The following is a 24,249-nucleotide window of genomic DNA, read 5'->3' as shown; positions in this document are numbered from 1 at the left end:
CTGGAATGGCCAGCTTTTCTAAGACTATCTTTTCTCTATGTGCTGGCATGTTGTCATAGCAAAGAACTTTATCCAAATATTGACAAAGTTCTTTGATCTTGGTGTTCAAATCATCCAATTGTTTACAAATAGAGTTCTTTTGTAATCAGCGCCAGATTAAGTCTCTAGTGGGCCCTAGACAAAATTTAAATTGGGGCCCCATTTAAATAAGTTGCTTCTAAACAAATCTTATATAATGTGACATTAGCTAGCTAACATGGCTGACACCCGGTGCGGATATCGTGGTGTCACCCCAAGTCACACCATAGTGTCACCCTTTTTAACTCTTTTATAAAACACTATTGAATTGTAATATCTTCGCACTCGAGCAACTTGAACGCTATATCGAATATGCGATGTTGCGACGTATAGGTGTAGATTTAGAAAATAATTCATAACCATCCATACATCAGTACTACCACGAGATGCAGCCCTAGGAATATATCTAGATGGCGCGAGAGATCCCGTGGTGTTACTTCTGACGCACGGGAGGCTGTTGACCTTTTTTTTTTTTTCTTTGGGGGGCAATCAATGGCTAGTCGAGCGGAGCTTAGCAAGAAAAGAATTGTTAAGTACAGCCTTTTCTGTCCTATCGAATTTTTGAAAATAATTTTTAACTTTAAAATAAAGACCAAGTCTGCCCAAAATGGGATCACCTTTTTATTTTGTGTTCCAAGACAAACACTTTTCGGCGACTGACCTTCCTTTTTAGGTTACTTGTCGCCGGAAGGTTATTAAAAAGTCCTTTTAAAACACATAAATGTCCAATTAAAATTACAAAAAATTTCTTAAAAAGGAACAGGTGACTTAAAAAACAGACGTCTTGCTTACATCCATCTTGCCTTTTTTCTGGGTGTCTTGGCTGCTTTTATCCACTAGGAACAAGCGCTGGAAAATGTAGATGAGACAGCTGACCCCTGGCGACGATATTTGTAGAGTTTTCATCTTTGAATTTTCGTCCGATGGAGAAAAAATTTCGTCCTTTTTAAGAAATTTTTTGTAATTTTAATTGGACATTTATGTGTTTTAAAAGGACTTTTTAATAACCTTCCGGCGACAAGTAACCTAAAAAGGAAGGTCAGTCGCCGAAAAGTGTTTGTCTTGGAACACAAAATAAAAAGGTGATCCCATTTTGGGCAGACTTGGTCTTTATTTTAATTTTTAAAAAAATTTTTTCTCCATCGGACGAAAATTCAAAGATGAAAACTCTACAAATATCGTCGCCAGGGGTCAGCTGTCTCATCTACATTTTCCAGCGCTTGTTCCTAGTGGATAAAAGCAGCCAAGACACCCAGAAAAAAGGCAAGATGGATGTAAGCAAGACGTCTGTTTTTTAAGTCACCTGTTCCTTTTTAAGAAATTTTTTGTAATTTTAATTGGACATTTATGTGTTTTAAAAGGACTTTTTAATAACCTTCCGGCGACAAGTAACCTAAAAAGGAAGGTCAGTCGCCGAAAAGTGTTTGTCTTGGAACACAAAATAAAAAGGTGATCCCATTTTGGGCAGACTTGGTCTTTATTTTAATTTTTAAAAAAATTTTTTCTCCATCGGACGAAAATTCAAAAATTTTTAACTTGTTTTCAAACAGAAATCTTCTGCACTGAAGCTGGGCCCCGACTTACGGGCCCTAGACATTTGTCTACTTTTCCTATTCGATAATCCGGCCATGATTGTAATAATGATGTTGATTGGAAGCAGCCAAATGCAGATTCTTCTTTACCTTCTTCCACAGCATCAGCCCTTTGACCTTTGTTCACCCATAAATGTTTTAACAAATGATTTGCAAATGAAATTGCGAGCTTTTGTTGCATTGTGTTGCAAATGACAGAGTATTATTATGTATTTTGTTACATTTACTTTAATAAAGCATATATATATATATAAAACACACCTTTTCATACATTTCCAGCACTTTATAGTTCTAATGAACATTTTCAGCTTAATTTACAAGTCTTCTTCAGGTTAGAAGCCATTCTAATTAGGAGTTATGCTGTGTTCCAAAATGAAACAATTCAAAGTTTCTTTGAGGTTATTTAAATTTCTTATGTTGTAACTTGAGATTTATAAATTTAAATAAAATTATTTATTGAAAATATAAAAGAAGCTATAATAAATGTTAAGTTCATGGAGGCAATTAATAAAAAATTATTAATTGATTTAAGTACAAAAGACTAAGTCTGCCCAAAATGGGATCACCTTTTATTTTGTGTTCCAAGACAAACACTTTTCGGTGACTGACCTTCCTTTTTAGGTTACTTGTCGCCGGAAGGTTATTAAAAAGTCCTTTTAAAACACATAAACTTCCAATTAAAATTACAAAAAATTTCTTAAAAAGGAACTGGTGACATAAAACAGACGTCTTGCTTACATCCATCTTGCCTTTTTCGGGGTATCTTGGCTGCTTTTATCCACTGGGAACAAGTAACCTAAAAAAAAAAGGTTAGTCGCCGAAAAGTGTTTGTCTTGGAACACAAAATAAAAGGTGATCCCATTTTGGGCAGACTTAGTCTTTTATTCTAATTTAAAAAAATTTTTCTCCATCGGACAAAAACTCAATGATTTAAGTACATTTAGATAAAAATGCTTGCCAAGTTTGCGATATGCTGAGGTTTTCTCTGTTGTTAATGCAAAGCCCTTGACTTGGTTATAGATGTCAATGGTTTCACTTATTCTTAATTTTTTCATATCAAATATTTTTAAAAATAATTTTGCATCTTTCCAACTTGGGGACACCTTGGGCTCATTTGCATATTGGGCTAAGGCAGTGTTATAATTTCCTTTAAGGATTCATACTTATGTTCTTTTATTCTGCCCTCAATCGATCTGTTAGTTGAGCCTATATAGGTTAGACATCTGCTGATTCTAGAATCTTCCAGAGGTATGGTGTTCACTGCAGGAACTCTTTTCTTGTTTATTTGATCTTTTCCATTGGTTAATAACCAGAATATTATTGGGTTTCTTTTAAATGCTATATCTATTTGTATATCCTTTGCTACACTAAAATAAACTTTGCATAACTTGGAGTCAAATTCAACTGTTACACACTTGTCAGGTTTTTGTTGTTCTCTTTCCTTACCTGACTTATTTTTTAAAATTTTAGCCAATTCAGTAATTAGTTTAATACTGTAACCATGTTTTGTTGCCGGCTTTTTAATAGATTCAATCTCTTGCCATTTATCCTTTTTTTTCTAGAAGAATGTGTGTAAGCTCTTTGAACAAGTGTTCTAAATGCTGCTATTTTAAATCTTTTTGGATTGTTAGAGGCAGCAGGTATGAAAAAGGAAGGTGCATTTAGTTTGTGAACAAAATACACACAAAACTTTATCCCTTTAGAAATATACAAGGCCGACCTGACTGGCAAATGTATTAACTTTAAGGACGGAAAAAGTTTCATATGCATAGAAATACCTTTTCAATAAACTGGGGCGTGCCAACATAATTTAATTTTATTAATTAGCATTACGTTACACCTAAAATTTTTATATATGTATTAACATTAAATTTATATTTACCACTGTTTAATTTTTGTTGTTATATATCATTATGTTTGTGTTCCAATTTTTAAGAAAAATAATATTTTGAAAAGTTATTCTGCACATTCCAATTTGGAATATCAGTAATTTAAATACCTGAGGCAGACCTAGAGTAAAGTCAAAAACATTTGTCAAAAAAAGTTTTTTACCATTAAAAAATTTGGTTACCAACTTTAAAATGTGTTTGTGATTCTTTCCAGTATTGAGAAGAAGGTAATTTTAATTATAGAGGTTCCACATTTACATTGATATACTACTACTTGTAGCTCAGATATAATACAAGAAATGATAAAAAATCAGTATAAAATATAAGAGAGAATATTAAAATGACAAAGTTAAATGTAAGTTTTGTAACATTACTTGATCAAATGCAGGATATATATAATCTGCAAACTGAATTTCTGCAATAGCAGTTGCTCCAGCAGCAGCTACACCTATACCAAAGCCAGCTATACCCTGCTCACAGAGAGGAGTATTGAAGACTCTATCCTTTCCTGAAAATATAAAGTGGTTTTAGAAAATACTTAATTCAAAAGCCAATTAAAAATAGTGAAAAACAGTATGATTGCATTCTATGTAAATCTGAAATACCATATTTTATAGCATATAAGATGCCACTTTTGTTGAGGAGGGCAAAAAATTACCATGCACCTGTGTGATGTTTTAATCTCCCACAGACTAATGAAATCTACAAATGATCTTTAGTAAGTCACCTAGTAACCTCTACCTAGCCCAACTCTTAAATACAAATGTTATTGTTTAGTTAAACATATTATTATTATTATTATTATTTTTGTCAGAGCTAAGTTGCTTTTGCATATATTTGTGTAAAATATTTTAATATTTTACACAAATAGCCTTACAAAAATCCTTGATAAAACGTGCGCACATGCATTGCACGAATGTTTGTGATACTTATAATGAGTTAGAATACATAAGAAAAGTAGTGGATCAACATGGGTACCGGAGGAAAGTGATCAACGACCTGATTACGAAAATGCATAAATGTAAACAGGACCAGCAACAACCCCAAACTGAGCAAAGAAGAAATTTAGTTCTGGATTATATACCGTTTCTAAGTAAAGTAGTTAAGAAAGTAGCGAGGCATAGGAATCTGCACATAATATATAGGCGTAACCCAACGGTGTACAGTATCTTGAGAAACGATAAGAGAAAAGAAAAGCACAACGACAGAACAGTAGTACCGTATTTTACAGACTATAAGACGCTACGGACTATAAGACGCACTTTAATTTTTAAGCAATTTTAAAAAAAAAATACCCATAAGACGCACCTGAATTTTGGAGGCAATTTTTCGAAGAAAAAAGTGCGTCTTATAGTCCGTAAAATACGGTATATTCCATCCCAATTAGAGATAATTGATTTAACACTGATCTAGTATATGTCGGCGCTACTATGAGGAGCCTAAAACAGAGAGTATATGAGCATAAGCAGTCGGTGACCAAGAATGTTGATTCTACGGTACTGGCAGCATTTGCGAAAGAGCAAGGGATAACGGTATTTTGGGATAAAGCCCCGATTGTGAGGGCCGCAAGATCAAGACAAGCTGTTAAACACATTGAAAAAATGGAAATACACAGAGCTCATTTAACCACAAACTGCATCAACCATAGAGATGCGGACACGTTAGCTTCAGCCTGGAAATCATTCTTTGATAACGTAAATTAACAGAGCATTGTTAAAGTGACAGAACATTATTAAAACGCCAATTTTAGTTTATCGTTATATTTAATGTAAATATTTTTACAATGCCTGGGTGGATATGTTACTACCTTTTGTGTTACGTTTGGATTAACGTGCAAGCGCGTTGCCGACAATTTGCACGAGCGCAATAGAAGTTCGTTTAATTTTTCGTAAATTTAGAACGCTTCATTCTTATTTTCATAATTTTATAATTCTACGTTCTTTTTTGCTATATGCTTAACTGATGAAGGCTGCTTAAAGCAGTTGAAAACGTTTTTATGTAATTAAAATACTGCTGGAACAAAAAAAAGGTTGTTATTTTACTGTACTAAATATGGGATCAATTCAAAGATGATAAAAATTAATAAATAAAGTATTTTAAATATTAAACTATTCTTTAATGAAATTAATAAAATGCTTTCTAAATATAAAAATGTAATTTATATTTTGTAGAAGAATAAGTAGCATAAAACTTTATCATCACAATAAAACTTTGTAAAATGTCATTGTCTTATACAGTTACTTACCATATTTATCTTGAAGACCAACAGTACATCTAAAAACACCACCAAATGCTACATCTTCTCCAAATATCACTGAATAAAATACAAAAATATACTTAGAGCATATTAATTTGTGTGCTAATTAATAAAAATTACTGTTATATGAAAATCTAATTCAAGCAAGTACATATTATCTATTTAATTATATTCATTTAATAAATTGACATAAATCTTTATCTATAATGAATAAAAGTTTTATAAATAACTAAAATTTATTATGCAAATATTAAAATACTTTTAAGATTAAAAAATATCAAGAAAACAAATAAATCTTTATAAATGTAAACAAACCAATTTAAAAGGAATTTTAATTTTTAAATTTCCAAATATTTAGTAATTCAATATATAAGCTAACCAAAAAAGTGTTAGAATATATAAGGGTTATTCAAATGAAATGTAGACTAGACCATATAATATATATGGTGTCACTGGTCACAATAGCAGAATTACAGTACACACAACATAAAGACAAAGTTTCCTTAGCTGCTACAGGATATCACTTCCTGCATTCAAACTTGTGTTCCAGCATGGTACTAACTTGTACCATACTGAAACACACCTGAATTCAGGAAATGCACAGAAAGAGGAAGACTGTTGGATGAACCATTTTTTTGAAATTTGAGAATTTTAAAAGTCTGAAGACATGAAGTTGCACGTGTGTCTGAATGTAGAAGGTGATTTCCTATAATGGCTAATGCAACTTTGTCACTCTGCTGTATACTGTAATCATATTTTAGTAACTAATGTGTTATATGATTCAATCTATGTTTCATTGAACAACCTTTACAATATCTTTTTTTTTTGTTGTTATTTTTATCTTGCTAATAAAGGTAATAAAATAGAATCTTTAACTAATACATTTTATACCGCACTCTTAGAACCTATAACTGGTATGATATAAAAAAATAAAAATTAAAGGATACTAATCACCACAAACGTTTTCGAACTGCTGGGAGTTCTTCTTCAGGTGTGAGACTGAATTACTAATGGGACAGAGCAAACCGTTAAAGGAAAAAGAGAAACAATAATAAGGTGTTACATGAGACACGTGTGTGTTCATCTTGTTGACCCAATATGACCTTAAAGGTCGGAGTCTATCAATGTCTGCCAAGCTGTCAATAGAGTCAATTCATCCTTAAAATTGATGCAGTTGTCATTGAGGGACGACTTGTAGATTTGAATGGCTTCCAGCCACTTAAGGTGTTCGTTGTGTGACATAGTGTGAACGAGTTTCGCCTGGTGGAAGGCCATCACAATGTCCAGATCAGCGGCGTACGTGGAGGTACTCTGATGATGTATGTCCGCTATATGTTCCTGGAGTCTCCTTTGTGAGATGGTTATTAAACAACTAGAGAACAAGGTCCTTCCCCCATTTCTCCCAGATATCCTTTGTTACAGGAGATACATTGACAATATTTTGATTCTCTGGAGATCTGTACCGGATATGACAGTCTTGGTCAACGCTTTTAATGACAATCCCTACGGCTTATCAGTTGAACTTGAACAAGCCAGCTGAAATGAAGTCCACTTCCTCGACATAAATATCAGTGTACACGAGACGAGCCTACACACTTCTGTTTACCGCAAACCATGTTCCATCTTCCACATTCATCCCAGTAGGCTCATGTGAGCCATTCCCCTATAAGATTGTGGTATACAACACTTTAATTAACAGGGCATTTTCTCATTCTTCTTCCACACAAGCACTTGCCACAAAACTTTTACATATCCATCACATTGCCTCTTTCCATGGGTTTCTGAAGCTTACACATAAATTGATCAATCGCTACCACCATGCACATTCGCAACGCACCATCCTGACTGAACACCACAATAACAACCCCCCAACACGATACAACCGGTCCCTAGCGCACTCAACAAAGTATAACAGATCCCTATCACATTCAATCCGTACTAAAAACAATCTATTCTGAGATAGCCAAGAAAAGACTCATTAAAATCGCTTACAGGAGATGCCCCACTATCTTTGACATCCTTTGCAATGAAAAGGACCCCCTAAACAGAACAGACTCCCTGGTATTTATAGCATTTCCATTAAGGACAACAGACTTGATAGGGACCTCATTTATATCAGATCCACAAAACGCTCCTTGGAAGTCAGACTCCAGGAACATATAGCGGACATACATCATCAGAAAAGTACATCTGCCCTCGCCACGTACGCTGCCGATCCAGACATTGTAGCGGCCTTCCACCAGGCGAAACTCGTTCGCACTATGTCACACAACGAACACCTTAAGTGGCTGGAAGCCATTCAAATCTACAAGTCGTCCCTCAATGACAACTGCATCAATTTTAAGAATGAATTGACTCTATTGACAGCTTGGCAGACGTTCATAGACTCCGACCTTTAAGGTCATATTGGGTCAACAAGACGAACACACACGCGTCTCATGTAACACCTTATTATTGTTTCTCTTTTTCCTTTAACGGTTCGCTCTGTCCCATTAGTAATTCAGTCTCACACCTGAAGAAGAACTCCCAGCAGTTCGAAAACGTTTGTGGTAATTAGCATCCTTTAATTTTTATTTTTTTATATCACACCAGTTATAGGTTCTAAGAGTGCAGTATTTTACACATCCCAGTGTTCTTTAGTGCAGTTTAATACATTTTATATTATTACATGACATTACAACAACAAAGCATGTGTTATGTTTATATGCAATACATTTATATCTATGCTTTGTTGGAATTTATATTTTAATTTCAGTTAATTGATTATTTACTTATATATTAACGTATGTATGCATGATATACCGTATTTTACAGACTATAAGACGCACTTTTTTCTTCGAAAAATTGCCTCCAAAATTCAGGTGCGTCATATAGTCCATAGCATCTTATAGTCCGTAAAATACGGTACTCAATAATCAAATAAATACTTTTTAATTATAACCTTTTGCTCAAAACAATGGAAACTTTATGCAAAATGGAATTTTCCATTGCGGTTAAGAAATATATCTTTTAAAAAAATAAGTTATATGAATAAAGAAACATTTTTATATTTGAAAAATTTATTTTTCAGATATTTGAACATATAAACTTTAACTAAGTTAATTTCCTTCATAAAAGCTGCATATATCACTACATATAGTTTACTACATTTTTTGAAATGTTTTTGAATCATTTTTTGCTTCCATATCAGAAGACTCATCTTCCACATCATCATTTCTTATATTGATATGATTAATACAATATCCTTTGACAAATTAAAGTTTTAAAAGTTGAGAAATTGTCAAATAATTTACATATTCATTAATGAAAATAAATAATTTCTAAAAAAGTATTAACTTAATTTCATTTAATCTATAATTTTTGTTTTGATTCTACATAAATTATTTTTTGGTTTGCAGAAAATTATATCACCTTTTCAGAAAAATTTGTTAAAAAGATCATATTCAACAGCCTGTATTCATTTTAAAATATGTATATAGATCTTTGCTTTGGCAGAATGTTTTGGTGAAATTTTAAAAACATTTCAAATGAAAACTCTGTGCTATTTTTTTTGCTAATTTACAATCTTTAATTGATTACGCATTACCTATATGGGCTTCAGCTTCTGCAACTGCATTAAATAAACTTAATATAGAGCTAAATAAAATTATTTACCCTCAACAAAGTATGAGCCTGTATCACATCTGCCATACATTCACTCTCCTGATCTATAAATATAAACATCCACAATAAACCCAATACATAGCAATAAATCCCTCCAACTGCCATAAACAGAGCTATAATTTAGTAATAATAATTATAACTTACTAATAAATTTGGCATAGGAGGGAGGCATTAGGTACCATCTGTTAATAAATTTAATAATTATAATATTTGATTAAATAATTTAGATTTACTGGAAGAAAAGAATCAACCCAGAGCGGGACTTGAACCGACAATTCCTGCTTACTGTGTGGAAGCATTTAATTATGCTACCTGAACCTCTGGTCTAATCTTCTCTTCCAGCATATTCTCTTCTATTCCAGTTATAATTATTATTACCAAATTATAGCCCAATGTTTACAGCAGTTGGAGGATTATTCTCCTGATGTGGCACAAATCCATCTCAGCCTACCTAACTTATTCCAATGCATAGATTACTTTGATCGTATATATACATATAACATTTTAACAGTAAAATAACAACCTTTTTTTCAGTTCCAGCAGTATTTTAATTACAGCTGGAACTGAAAAAAAGGTTTTATTTTACTGTATACAAACAATTCCAGTAAGCTTTGTTTATTTATTTAGTATTTTAACAGCCTTCTCCCTGCTTATTATACCTTTATACACATTCCTATGTTTAAGAGTAGATTATTAACTTGTATTCATACACCTTACTTCTGCCTGAATGTAACAATTAGATGCTTTTTCTACAGATATCAAAAAACTCTCAAAATCGAAGACAAATTGTTCCTTGACTTCTATAAATTCAAAGCTATTTTCAAAAAAATTCTATACTCCAAGTAATTTTATTTTTTTGCTTTGTTATTTTTTGTCATTTTTACATTGTTTTCTCATTTTTGTTACTATAGTGCTGTTTTTTTTATTTTAACCTTATTATGTATTTTTTTTACAGTGGTCTGTTAACAGAAGTTGATCTAATGTAAAATATAGAAGAAAAAACTGGAAGTGTGGGAAAGTGTTCTCTTAAGTAAACTATTCCCTTATCCAGTGCTCTGTTAAGTGGATTTGACTATTATCAGATGGTGTAATAAAGAAAAAGTATAGAAAGTGTACAAAATTTTAATTTATAAAGTTGGAAAATTTAAATTATATTTGCTGGAGAATTGTTTTTCACTCCATTTATTATTATTTAATATTTTATATCTTAAAAGTTAAAAATACAAACATGTACACTAGATATACACAGTGTCTTTCACCTAGTCTTTCTTTTATATTATAATTACAGTAGAATCTGCTTATTGTAATCACTTTGGGACTTTCATATATCAGTATTAATAACCAACTGGTAATATTAAATGGAGTAAATAAAATTCAATTAGTGAAAATTATCAACATTAAAAGAATATATTAAAATAATTACAAAATGTATAACTTAAAGATTTATTAATTATAATTATCATATTAATACTAATTAATAATAATTCATTCAGCCCATAATTGAAATAGGGAATGTCAGCAAATTAAGCATGTGCATTGTGAACAAATAATAATTAAAATGATTAATGTTTAAAGCACTGTTAAGATTGAAAATTATAATTTACAGCAATTACAAGTTATCAGTCATGTTGAGGCTGATAGTATAAAAAGGTAGCTTAAAAATACCTATTTACCTGAAGATAATGATAATTATAACCAAAATGCTGATTACAATAAGCAAAGTTTTATAAGTGAATTTTAATTTGTATGTAATATGAATTACTTTATATTTAATTCTGTAATTTTAGATATTATCTACTAGATGTTTTGCTCCTGATTGTCTTTAGTGGTCCAACTCTAACACTACTTCACAATGTTCTCTATATTTTTGTAATTTAAAACAATTCTTTGTAAACAAATACTGTTTTATATATTATTTACACTTACTTAATTTACATACAGGCATACCTTGCTAATAAGGTGGATTAGGTTCCAAACCACTGCTGAAGGGCAAATATTGCCTTAAAGTAAAACAGTCTTTTTTTTCACTTGTCAGTACATATAAAAGCCTAAAAATATATTTATACTATCATTTATTAAATGCACAATAGTGCTAGGCCTACAAAATACAAAGTAAAAAGAATATGTAAAAAAAAAATCTTGAAAATTCCTTTAAGACTAAGGCAAGAGCCAAAAATAATAAACACAAATCTAATTGAAAAGTACCAAATTAATGAAATTCTATAAAGAGAAGTGCCTTAAAGCAAAGTATGTCTGTATTGAAAATTTTCATTAAAAAAGAATTGACAGTAATAAAAAAAACATTATAATTTAAAATGAGGAGCAAATTAATAATAATAACAATCATCTAAAGACATAAGCAGTAGGCACTTAAAATCAATTGTTCAGATGGTGTTTTGTTGTATAAGTGTAAAAGGTTAAACTGTTAACAGCACATCAATTATTTTAATTTTTTACTATTTCACATTTTCTGTTAAAAGCACTCAACATCTTTCAAATGTACTATCCCTTTTTTCTATAAGAAGTCTGCTTTTACTCAAACATTTCATGACAGCAAGTGAATCAGTGAGGCCAATTTAATTTACTACATAATATTATGAGATATATTGTATATAAATTAAAGATTTAAAATACCTGCTGTTGGATCACTTTCAAGTGCTATATCAAGGGCATTTGTAACAGCTTGGTAAAGATTCATTCGAGCAGTTTCACCTATATAAAAATATATAAATTTGAATTAAATAATTGATTATAAAAAATATAAATTTTAACTAGTAAATACAGCAGAAATTATATATAGTGATCACTCTTGAAAATAAACAAAATATATATGTATATAAAATAACAAAATATGTATAACTCTGCATGGTCTTAAAATGCCACAATGGAACCATTTTTAAACTGTCAATATGTGTATTAATAGCTTACATCATAATCAGTGATGGCTCGTGACTGTCTAATACAGGAGGGCTGAGTACAGTAACATAACTAGATTATTATTAGGAGTGAATGGAGGGGTGAATGTAAGTTTGAAAGTTAGGACATGCCAACTTACATTCGCCTTTGTACCACTGTAGATGAAGGGTAAGCTTTTAGATATTGTATATACATTTGTTTAAGTATTTTTGACACATTCAAATTTTTTTCTGTATTTATCTGAGTAAAGTTCAAAAAGTCGTCCAATGCACACTATTGGCGACCGACCCGGTGCGCTAATAACATTGGATAAAGTTCTGTGAGTCCTGTTGGAAAACACCATTGCTCAGGTCTGTCGAGAAGACACCTTGCGAATACTTCGACACTTGAAGGGTCCACACTCGGGTCCAAAACGATCGGAGGAACTTCTCTTGCCAACTGTCCGAATAGCGTAATGTGGGCGAACTCCCTTCTGAATGGTGTAACCTCGGCGAACTGTCCACCACCTGCGTCTCTCTCTCTCTCCTTTTTCCCACATTCCGAGCATCCACTCCCCTCTTCCCACCTCGACCTTTGCCCTCCACACTTGTCGGCAACGGGTCGGATGACCACTCGGTGTTTACCCGTCCACATTCATCAGTCTCTCCCTCTACCGTCTTCTTGTCATGTTGATTGTTACCAGACCAAAAGGAAATGGCGGGAATCATGTTTACACGATTCCACCCCAACAATCTGATTTTATCTTTATTTATTTACAAAGGTAAGGAGGCTTGGGTCCTCTGGAATCATCCCTGGTTATACTACTGTTTTACATAACAAATTAAATATAATTTGATATGTAAAGCAACAGGATGAAACATTCAGCTACTACATGAATGTTCGATCCTATGGATGGCTACTAAGATAGCCAAAAAGTTTGATAAATAAAAAATTTTTGCTGGAACAGGTTAGAACTCTTTAAATTTTCAATGTAACAGATAAAATGATTTCACTATCATTAAATGCTACAATCTGCTCACTGTAGTTGGATTTAATGGAAATAGATGTGTCCTTTTGAACACGTGTATAAATAATAATCAATTATCTTATGAAGTAGGCCTAATATAATTTTACTATAATTATTTTATAATACATTTAAAAATATATTTGAATTCACTGATAGATTACCATCCCAAGTCAGCAAAACTGTGAATTTCTGTTTTCAGCATTTGTCAGCTTTGCATGCCTACATGCATATCCTGCAAAACCATGTCCCAAGTCAGACTTGATAAAGCTTTAAATAATTCAGAATTTTGGGGACAATCAAACAATACCTGAATTCTCAAAAAGTATGCAGAGTAATGCAAACATTTAATTTGCTAAAAATACATGGCCAATTACCATTATCAGCTACATAAAATGTTACAAAGGCCCTCTGGCTGTAAAGCAAAGGAAACTCAATGACTTGGTGAAACTAAAAATATTTACAATCAAATACAGTAACATTTATTGAAAGTTTGGTGGGGTCTGACTCTGATGTGATTATTGGGACTGATGTGTTAAATTCATCCTTTACTATTTTATATAATTTCATATTAGATATAAAATATATCTGATATTTTATATCTTCATTGTTATTTCAATGATATTTTAAAAATGAATACATAAATGATTTTCTTATGTAATCCAAATATTTTAACTTTTTCTTTAATGTAAAAAATGTAAAATGTAATATAAAAAAATAGTGTAAAATTTCATTTTTCGGTTAAGTCTATATTAATATTTTTTAACAATTCTCTTTTACTATTTTCTGCATTCATATTTATAAACTTTTTTCTAATTCTATAGACATTTATTTTTGGACCTTTTACTTATGTTACATAGAATATATTATATGTATTCTAAAATGTTTATATATTTTCTTTAACATATTTAATTGTATTTGTTTACAATTTTATTTAAGGTCAATGTGGGTAAATATGAAACACTTTTCAAAACTTTTGTAACAGCATTTGTTAGGATCAGTATTTTATGAAGAGAAATACACAAGGTCTACAGATGGTGTTAAAATCTAAATGGAGTATTCATTTTTTCTATGTGTGAGAAATGTTGAGAAAAATTTTTTCTCCTATGTCCTCCAGTGTCTCATATTTTACTTTAGACACTGGGAGGTGAAAAATGAGACACCCATTATACCACCATAAGGACTTGCCTATGCCAATAGGGAGGTTAATAATGAGGGAGGTACTACAGGTCAAATGCAAAACATTTTTGTATAAAACATTGCTCCATGATATTTAGAAATAAGTAGATAAGATTAAATATTCATCAGTTTTGAAGTGTCTCATATTTACCCACATTGACCCTACTTTTTAGTTTGTCTCTGATAATTGTTTGACATCTTTATTATTTCATTCAAAACTCACACCTGTAAGAACAAAGAAATATTTTTACTATGATACAGCACAACTAAAGTAGAAAATTTTCATGGAAATTAATGACTGATGAATGAAATCTGATGTGTATCATTTTTTATCTCATTTTGAAATGCAAAAAACTTCAGACAAAAGATGATATATGCCAGGCATGGACAAATGCGGCTTTTTTTGAGTTACATGCAGCTCTTGCTGAAAATGTTAATTTCTGTTTGTTATTATTATTTTTACAATTTTATTTTTATAATTTTGTGAAAATATGTTTATTAAAAAAATTCAATATTTGTTTTATATTATATTTATATTATATAATAAAATTGCACGCCTTACCATACTATCCACCACGACAGTACAGAACTGCGGTTCCCATGCATTTTGCAAAACCTACATTTCGACTCCCACTGAACTCTTGCTTGCCCACCCGATATATGCAATAAAAACTACTAGCAGCTGAAAGCTGTGTTTATGTACTGCATACAAATTTCTAATTAAATATCCATGTCTTTTGTAGACATATACAGAGCTAAAGTTAGTTGAACTTACAGAAAACTTTTTGCACCTATTTTTGTAGTGTTTCTTAAAACTTAAAAAGATTCAATGAAACCATATAACTTTTCTGAATGAAAATGACTATGTTAAAAAGCACTAAATAAACTTTATTTTGTATTAGTACAGTACGGATCAGACATAAATTAAGTCAAATTTCACAACTGTCACATATTTTCCCATTTTTTGGACTTTCTCATATTTACCCACATTGACCCTATTTATTTTTCTAATTTTTCCTAATTACAATAATGAATAACAAATCTATACATGTAACTGGTATCTAAATTTTGTCATCTTAAAAACAATTAATTTTTTTAAGTAAAATATAGATACAGTAAAATCTCGTTCTAATGGATCACGGAACAATGGATTTTTTTCTCAGGTCCCACCAAATCAATGAAATTTTACCTCCATTTAGCAGATCCATAACTCATAATAATGGATTTTTTTTCTAACCTCATCTATTGTAAACTTTGCATTTTTCCAACATTTAGTTAATATTTGGGTAATAATTTTCTGTGAATTTATAGAATTTGATAATACACTTATTACATCTGGGATATATACAATTGAAGAATTATACGAAGAGAATAATTAAGAAGAAGCCACCTAATGAACATTCTGACACCGGTCCAAGTATAGTGCCAAAATTTAGCAAGGCTTTTATTGAATCTTTCCAAGTCATGAAGATCTTCCTGATAAGTTTCAGCATAAACAAATAAGCTATTTACAACATTATAAATATCAAGCAGTTATTGATTTCATAAGCAAAAAATTGACATCAAAACAAACCAAGCTGGAGGAGATTTTTAACAAATTGTGAAGTCAAGTTAAGGGCTAATGAACATATGTAATTTGCCTCATTTTCCTCTTTTTGTGCTTCCAGTTTATAGTTTTGACGGTTAATGTTACCTACAGTAGCGAACATGGCAGCTCATCTCTGAAACAGTGGGGATGCATGTTCTAACCTAACCTATTCTAATAAATTACCATACTTACTGCCAACCAAATTATTTCAATAGGGGTAATTTATTAGAATAGGTTAGGTTAGGTTAGAATGTGTGTCCCCACTGTTTCAGAGACGAATCGCCAGGTTTGCTACCATAGGTAACATTAACCATTTTGACCAGTTTTGTTGTACATACGTAGAGCATAATGTATGGTCTTGCAACGAGTATTCTTGTAGAATAGATATATCAAAGGACTGAATAATTTCAAGTACAGTTATTTCTTGTATGTAAGGGATTATGGGATTCTTGTATGTTGTTTTTAAATCATTCGCCATTGGCATGTTTTTAATGCAAGCATCTGTACATCAGACTTCTAAGTTTTATTAATGACAATAATAATGCAGAATATTAAAAAATAAATTAATTTTATAACAATAACGTTTATACAGTTTATTTAAATTGCTACGTATTACATCTGAAAACAGAGACTTGCCTTCTGAAGGTGGAACAGTATCAGGTACATAAGTAAAATGCGAAGAGAGTCGAAATACCGATGCATTACAATACTTATAAATTAGTAAACCAGATTTTCGTAATTTCAGCTGTCTCGAAAAACATCTACCAATAATCGTGCCAATGGAGGCGGCCATTTTATTTCAGAATGCTAGCAATTATTTCACATCTTGGTTTCGTATTTATTGAAATTAAAAATATTATTCAATTGGCATTATTGTAATTTACGCGAAATTAATAAATAAATAATAACATTTAAATATAAATTTGGTAATTTTTTAAAGATAGTTCAAATCTTAATGTAGATAAAATGGTGTCTGTACAAAACGCTAAACTCGTTTGACTTCAGTCTCAAAGCAAACTGATGGTGGATCATGTTTCTGTTTCGGACGACCGGATGACCAAAGTTGCTAAGGCACCAGCCTACGTCCTTGGGCCTGGGATCAAATAGCGCGGCAAACCCCAGGAGTTTTTCATAGGCGGTCTGTCTCGTGTATGTCGGGTCTCGGCCATTCTATTTATCTTTCTGGCCGAACCCACAATGGGCATGGAAAAAAGGCCTTCTTAGTGCCAAGAGCGAGAAGAGTAAAAAAAAAAAAAGTTGCATAAAGGATTGATTGACGGAATAAGGCAACACAACACTCGGGCGATCTGCCAAGGAAGGGATACTGTCAAGAAAGAAGATTTCTGGGCAAAACTCCAGAAATCTCTTAGCGGCCAATCAGTTCATCAAGCGCATATTTACGAATACTACTAAAAATGTTCAGTGATATCATCCATTTGATCACTAGTTGGCTCCGTGGTGGATATGATAAAAAGGACATCTTAGTGCTCACTGGATGGAAAGAGCAAAAAATGAAAAAAAAGTTTATTTCTGTTCACAACTAATTAAAAACGTATAAAACATGTAAATTTAATGTTAATATGTTATTACGAGAAGAAATCGAAAAGCCTTTGCAAATTACATTTTTTCGTCAAAAATAATTAAAATTTCAAAATATACACGAGAGAGCAATTTCTTCTCTGTTGCCACCATGGTCATTCTCATCAGTTTTCAACGCTGTATGGTGAGATGCAGTGGAAACAGTATAAGCGGCAAGTACTTTCACCTAGAGGCCGGTCCCTTTAATCATGTGACATTTCGAAACGTCATCATAACGTCATCCTATAGCTAGGGGTCCTAGCTCTCAGCGAAGGAAATGCAGGTGAGCAATGCAGTGCTATGCAGGTGACTATGCAGACGCGAGCGAGCGAATTTTCCAAGCGAGCGAGAATATGTGGCAAGAAGAGCCGAGACGCGATAAATATCAAAACCTGTCAGATATGTGCGAGAACCAAAAATTCGCTCTCGCCAGCGTTATTTCTCGCTTCTCGCTTGTGCATGGTTTTTCTTTGTGAAAACTAAATCGCTCGCAACTTCTCGCTCGCTGTAAATTCGCGTCTGCATAGTCGCACCTAGGGTTTGTCAAACTGGGATCCCGGTTGTTTTTTTAACCCGGGAAATATCCCGGAAAATTTTTCTTATCCCGGGAAATCCCGCAAATTTCTTAAAAATTCACTTTTTTCTTATTTTGTGTTAATGTTGGGGAAATTTTGCAAATAGAAAGTATAATTAACTCATAAACTGTCAGAATACATTTGTATTTATTAATTTTAAACCTATTTATTAGTTTTTTTTTTTTAATTTTTACTCGTTATGGCACTTCACAAATGGTCAATAATCAATACGTTGCTTATTTGTGGCAGGACTCTCAAAATTCTTTACCTGTAATATCTGTAATAATTGTACTTATGTTGTCTTAATTTTTAACCATGCCCAGTAGCTTCAATAACTGCGTAACGCCAAGTTGGGCAAATTGGGCAAGGATACGAACAAAGTCTGCAACTATGAAGTTTTTCTTCATAACCTGATTATTAAAGACAAACAAACTGCCGAATTATTGAGCTATGATGTTTCAATTAAAGCAGTCGAGGTAGACAAATCAAGAATACTAGAGAACAAAAGAAGTACTACAATCTCGAAAACGAACTAGAAATCTTTCAGGATACAGGTGAAAAACACTGAATATTTGTCTTCTCTTAAATGCATTAAACACGATTCCAATCACATCAATTGAATCGGAAAAGGCATTCTCGGTAGCAAGACTTTTCATTACTAAAATAAGAATTAGATTGAGAGATCGGAGTATTGACCATCTTTGCTTTTTAAAATCTTATAAAAATTTACAATATTTTGTATTATATTTTATTTAAAAAACGAAAATTGCCTTCTAAGTTAGAAGTTTGATCTGAGTTCATTTTTTTAAAACTCAATTCAAAGCATTTTTTGTTGTTGTTGTTGTATGCAGTTTCCAGCAAACTGTAATAAATTTTTTCTATTTGTGAAAATTTCTAGTAGTTCAAAGGAAATTTTTAATATATATCTTAACAGCGTTATTAATATGATTCTGGAGGTTGCGGAGCGTCTTAAATTACTTTAAAAGACGAAAAATAATTATATCATTTGATTTCATGATAATTTGTATATTTTAAAAATAATTAATTTTGTCCCGGGATTTCCCGGGATCCCGGAAAACAGTTCACTTTTATCCCGGAATCCCGGGACAAGCAAAACACCGGGAAATGAGAAATCCTAGTCGCACCCTTAGACGGCCGGATGGCCGAGCAATCAAGATGGCAGCATACCGCTCTGAGGGGCCGGGATAAAATCCCTAGGAATTTTTTGGGGTGGTCGGGCTCCATCTTTCACCACCCGGCCGCCCCATTGTGAATCTAGCCGAACCCACAATGGGCTTACTAAAAGAGGTTCTCTTAATGCCCACAGGGCGGAAAGAGTTTTAAAAAATAACAAAATACTTAAAACTTATTCTGTGAAAAATTCTTTCAAATGTCTGACTCTAATCAACTAGCCTTTTATGTGCCCGGTGCAAGGATCTGTAACTACGCCCCAAAACTATGAGCCAAAACTTGGCCCAGGTCATTTCTGCGCCCCACAGGGTCTACGCCCTGTGCCTGGGCACCGCTGGCACCGCTCTAGTTACGACACTGACTCTAATCCGTGAATTTTTAAACTTATTAATTTTAAACTGAGTAAAAATTTGTTAAATTAAAAAACTATCTTCAGAAAATATGCTTTTTCTTAAAAAAATCAAATTTTTAAAATATTTCATTTATGTTTAATTCAGTCACAAGTGCATCCTGGAAGTGAATTGTCAAAATCCAATGAATACACAATTGAATTGTTTCCAAAAAAGTTGAATTCAATATATTCCAAACAGGAAATGTGTCCATTGTAAACGAAGATTCATATTTTCGATTAAATATCAAAAATTAATTTACTTATCTTCTTTCCTCAATAAGATAATTTCTTTAAGTACAATATTTGGCGCAAGAGATCATAACAGATTTAGCAAGCATTAATAATTAATTTGACATTCTTTTGAATAACTGCTTGCTATTTTTCTCTGTAGTAACTGAATCCTAAGAAGTTTCGAAAATATAATTACGGTATAATACTTGCATACCATTTTTATTCTTACAAATATGCAAAATCAATGAACTATAGACATAAACGCACAGTTTATTGAATAACTAGCGGGTGGGCCCGGCGTTGCTCGGGCAAAATTAACGATAGTGAAGATTAGATTATTACATTATAGTCAACCTTACCCGTTTTCACAGAATGCAAGAATTCCCCTGTTTACAGACTAATTAGAGAATTTTTAGATGAATCTAAAAATATGTTCGATTTCCCGCAAAAACGAAAAAACTGCATCTGCGTCTTGCACGTCGCTTTCTCTTAATAATTCCATTGTTACGTAACACTTCCATTGTTGACAATTCCATGTTACGTAACACTTTCATTGTTGATGGAAGTGTTAAGCCTTATTCCTGTCCCTCTCCCCGTGCGGAGGAATTTCGAAAAATCCCTTCTTAGTGTGCATTCTCGTGACGTACTCTAACTGTGTACCAAATTTCAACTTTCAACTCCTAACCGTTTCGGCTCTGCGCTGATTATTATTATTATTATTATTATTATCATCATCATCAATTCGTCTCGATTATATATATAGATTTAGAATAAGGCTTTCATAAAGAAATCACTGAGTTCCGTGTTTAAAAACTTTACAGAAAACTTTATGAATTTATATTATGGTATCATGTACTCATTTTTGTAAAATGTATCAATTCATCAAAAACCATAGAGCAATATAAACTAAAAGAAGCAATTTATGATTATAAAAATCAATCTTTTGCATATACCACGAGAAATTTAGTTGCAGAAGAACAGATCCAATCGATTCTCAGTTATCGACACAAGAGAAATGTGGTTAATACTTCTCCAGATCGCTTATACTGAGACCGTCCTACTCCCATTTGATAATCTCAAAGCCAGTTGTAGCAGACATCAAAGAATAAACTGACTCCCACAAAGATTCGAATGCGCTGAACTAGTTGAATAGGCAGAAACCATAATGCTAGAACCATTCCGGCTTAATTTTCTGGAATTATGCCATCAAATTAGCACAAATTCATAGCAAACAACTTTTAAATCCAAATATTCAATGGATATGAATATTTAAATATAAATTATTTTAATATTTTCGATATTTTATGAATAATTCATTATATTTTCATTTAATATCGTGTAGTAAAGTTATTTATTACTATAGCACGAAGATCAGTTTGCAGAAAATTATCCAAAGCAATATTTTTCCTCGAACTGTCCTTGATGCTACTGTAGATGTACCGTATTTGAATTAATTTAAACTGAAATAAAATATTTAATGACATTTTAACAATTTTTATATTTATAATAAATGCCTTAATAGCGATAATGTAATTTATAATGTATGTTTATAGTGTACTAAAAGGTGCGATGATTCAAGATTAATTTAAACTATATACACATATAAAATTTGAATATTTTACAAATAAATTGTCAAATTCATATTTATTAATTCTATTGATAGCACTTTACACGTTATTATTATAATTTAAATAGGTTTCTAGATTATTCTCTGAACACTACTTATCTGGAACAAACAATCATTTAGTGTAATAAATACAATAAAAACGTTATTTCTATGAAAAAATTTTACAAGCTGTTTTCTTTATACAAAGGAACAGACTTTGCATTCAATGTTATCTAGTAGAGATTTACAGATATCTAGAAAATGTAAACATACAGGAAAGAGTAGGCTATTTATCGTTGTGTTATGATGATACCTTATTGTTGCTGTTAAAGAAAAGTTTACTGTATCGTATTATAAGTATTATATTTCGTATTATAAGTATTATTCCTACATGTTGTGAAGTTAGTAATTTTACAACACATATTAATAAACTAAACATTATGTACTACAGTAAAGATAGAAAAACATGTAGTAATGTCCATGTTCCTAACTTTATTTTATTAATTAATATAGTTCATGCTAAATTTTAAATAAAATTTCAAATAAAAATTTTTGTCAAATAAAACGTATTTTGCTAAAAATCATATAAATTTTGATTTTTATAATTCATGTAATTTCTTAAATTATCCAGCGTAATAATTTTAAATTTTCAGATGTAAAGACGTTTAAAATCTCTTTTAAACTGACCACTACTAAGCTATAAATTTTTATAGAAAACACTCCACAATACTTAATAAATCATAATTATTTTATTATTTATTTATTAGATGCATAATAGACATTATTAATTAGAAAAAGAACAATTTCAAATGTTAAATATATGAATATAAAATGAATTTCTAGATACTTTATTTAAATAAAAACTGTTATTGATAATTACATATACAGGAAGCTTATATATAATAGAATTATTTGTACTTGAATAATGTAAAAAAAATAATAATAAAGTACTTTTTATAATAAATAATTGTATAATAATAATCAATAATAGGACTATATGTGTAATATATGTGTATGAGTCTGTAAGTACACATTTATTTATCATAAAACGATATTTATATATTTATTTAGTATCTATTTAATTAAATAGAGAAAAATTCTTATTAACCGTACACAAATTGAATAAAATATTTATTAAATTATATTAATTATTTTTTAATTAATTAATTTTTAAAAAGTAGTATTTAATATTGAATTTTTCTAATTTTAAAAGAAATAATTTAATTTTTTTTTAAAATCACACCAAAGTAATAAAACCATTCGAACGTACAGTACACATGTAAATAGATTGCGCATGCTTATAACTTTAGTTTATTGAACCAATAGAAATGAGAATTACTTTACCTCACTTTGACGTCATCAATCAAATGGTCGTCGGCTCATGTTTAGTTGATGAGTATTGATTCCAGCTTGAGATCGTTTTCGAATGCTGAAAATTCGGGTATGCTTAATATCTTAAGTTGTTTTCACATTCTCGTGTTTTCGTAATTGCTTTACGCAATAATGTCACAGATACTCGAACGATCGTAATTCCGAATTAATCGATGATCTGTAATATTACTTTGTATATAATTAGCCAATACATTTCCCTAAATTAATTAAGTCTCATAATTATAAATAATTTAAGAAAATCTAAAACATTACCTCAAGACTATAAGTAATAGAATGATAATTTTCTATCTTCACTCAGATAATATCTAATTTTAAATGTATATAAACTTTATATATTCTTAGCAAATATACTTTATAAAATGGTATAAATAAATACTTTAATACTTAATTATATAAAAATATAAACTACACAATGATAGAAATGTATTCTTACAGTAAAAGAGTTAGAGAAATAAACAAAAGTTATGCATTGGAAAACTTTTGTGTGTGTATATATATGTACAGTACAGTATACATACAGTATATATAAATGCTTTTGTGCATTAAAGAAATTTAATTGGTTATAAGTATGACAATAATGTTTTTATTAATTTAAATTTTAATTATTTAATAATTGATTTTAAAAATCAAACAATAGACAAATACTTTTTGAAGATTTCAGATAATTTTTGCTTATTATAATACCACAAATAATACTGTATTAAAAAATTCCTATTTTAAAATATTCTACAGAAAATCTGTGTATAAAATTTTGGCCATTTGTTATATAACGGAATAATTTATTAACTTTTAATGAAAGTGTATTACACTTTTTACTGAAGTATTCAAACATAATCATTTCAGAATTTAACATTTTATAAATAACAATTTTATATAAATTCTGAAAATTATATATATATATATATACTTGTACTGTACTTTTAATTTGTTGCATTTTGATATAAGCAACTAATATGTCTTTGAAAAGTTCAGAACAACTATTTTAAAATATTTACTTAATTTAAATTGCAAAATCATTTTTAAAATAAGTTTAAGATTTTAACAGATTTGGAGTATATATTAGAATAATTGTAATTTACAGCAAGATGTTAACATTCTCATGCATTCTCCACAGATATTA

At 30.9% G+C, this 24,249-nt stretch overlaps 2 protein-coding genes across 3 annotated transcripts in view; one reads left to right on the top strand and one right to left on the bottom strand.

Moving 5' to 3' along the window:
- The window catches only part of BckdhB (Branched chain keto acid dehydrogenase E1 subunit beta), a 42,859-nt gene extending 25,882 nt beyond the window's left edge, over positions 1–16,977 (bottom strand). Inside the window, exons 1-4 of the mRNA XM_067286849.1 lie at positions 16,802–16,977; positions 12,114–12,191; positions 5,805–5,873; positions 3,934–4,067 (exon numbers count right to left, since the gene is read on the bottom strand). Coding sequence (XP_067142950.1) covers positions 3,934–4,067; positions 5,805–5,873; positions 12,114–12,191; positions 16,802–16,958 — 438 coding nt within the window. The 5' untranslated portion in view covers positions 16,959–16,977. The remainder of the gene's footprint in view (positions 1–3,933; positions 4,068–5,804; positions 5,874–12,113; positions 12,192–16,801) is intronic.
- Positions 16,978–23,091: 6,114 nt separating this feature from the next.
- The window catches only part of Ocrl (Oculocerebrorenal syndrome of Lowe), an 86,808-nt gene continuing 85,650 nt past the window's right edge, over positions 23,092–24,249 (top strand). For both annotated transcript variants that reach the window (XM_067286843.1, XM_067286844.1), the window contains exon 1: positions 23,092–23,178. The gene's annotated coding sequence lies outside the window, so the exon portion shown is untranslated. The remainder of the gene's footprint in view (positions 23,179–24,249) is intronic.

Source organism: Centruroides vittatus, unplaced genomic scaffold, assembly GCF_030686945.1.
Source record: "Centruroides vittatus isolate TY-2023 unplaced genomic scaffold, ASM3068694v2 scaffold_386, whole genome shotgun sequence".
Taxonomy (NCBI): domain Eukaryota; kingdom Metazoa; phylum Arthropoda; class Arachnida; order Scorpiones; family Buthidae; genus Centruroides; species Centruroides vittatus.
The sequence above is the reverse complement of the archived record's forward strand: the minus strand, read 5'-3'. Positions and strand labels throughout refer to the sequence as shown.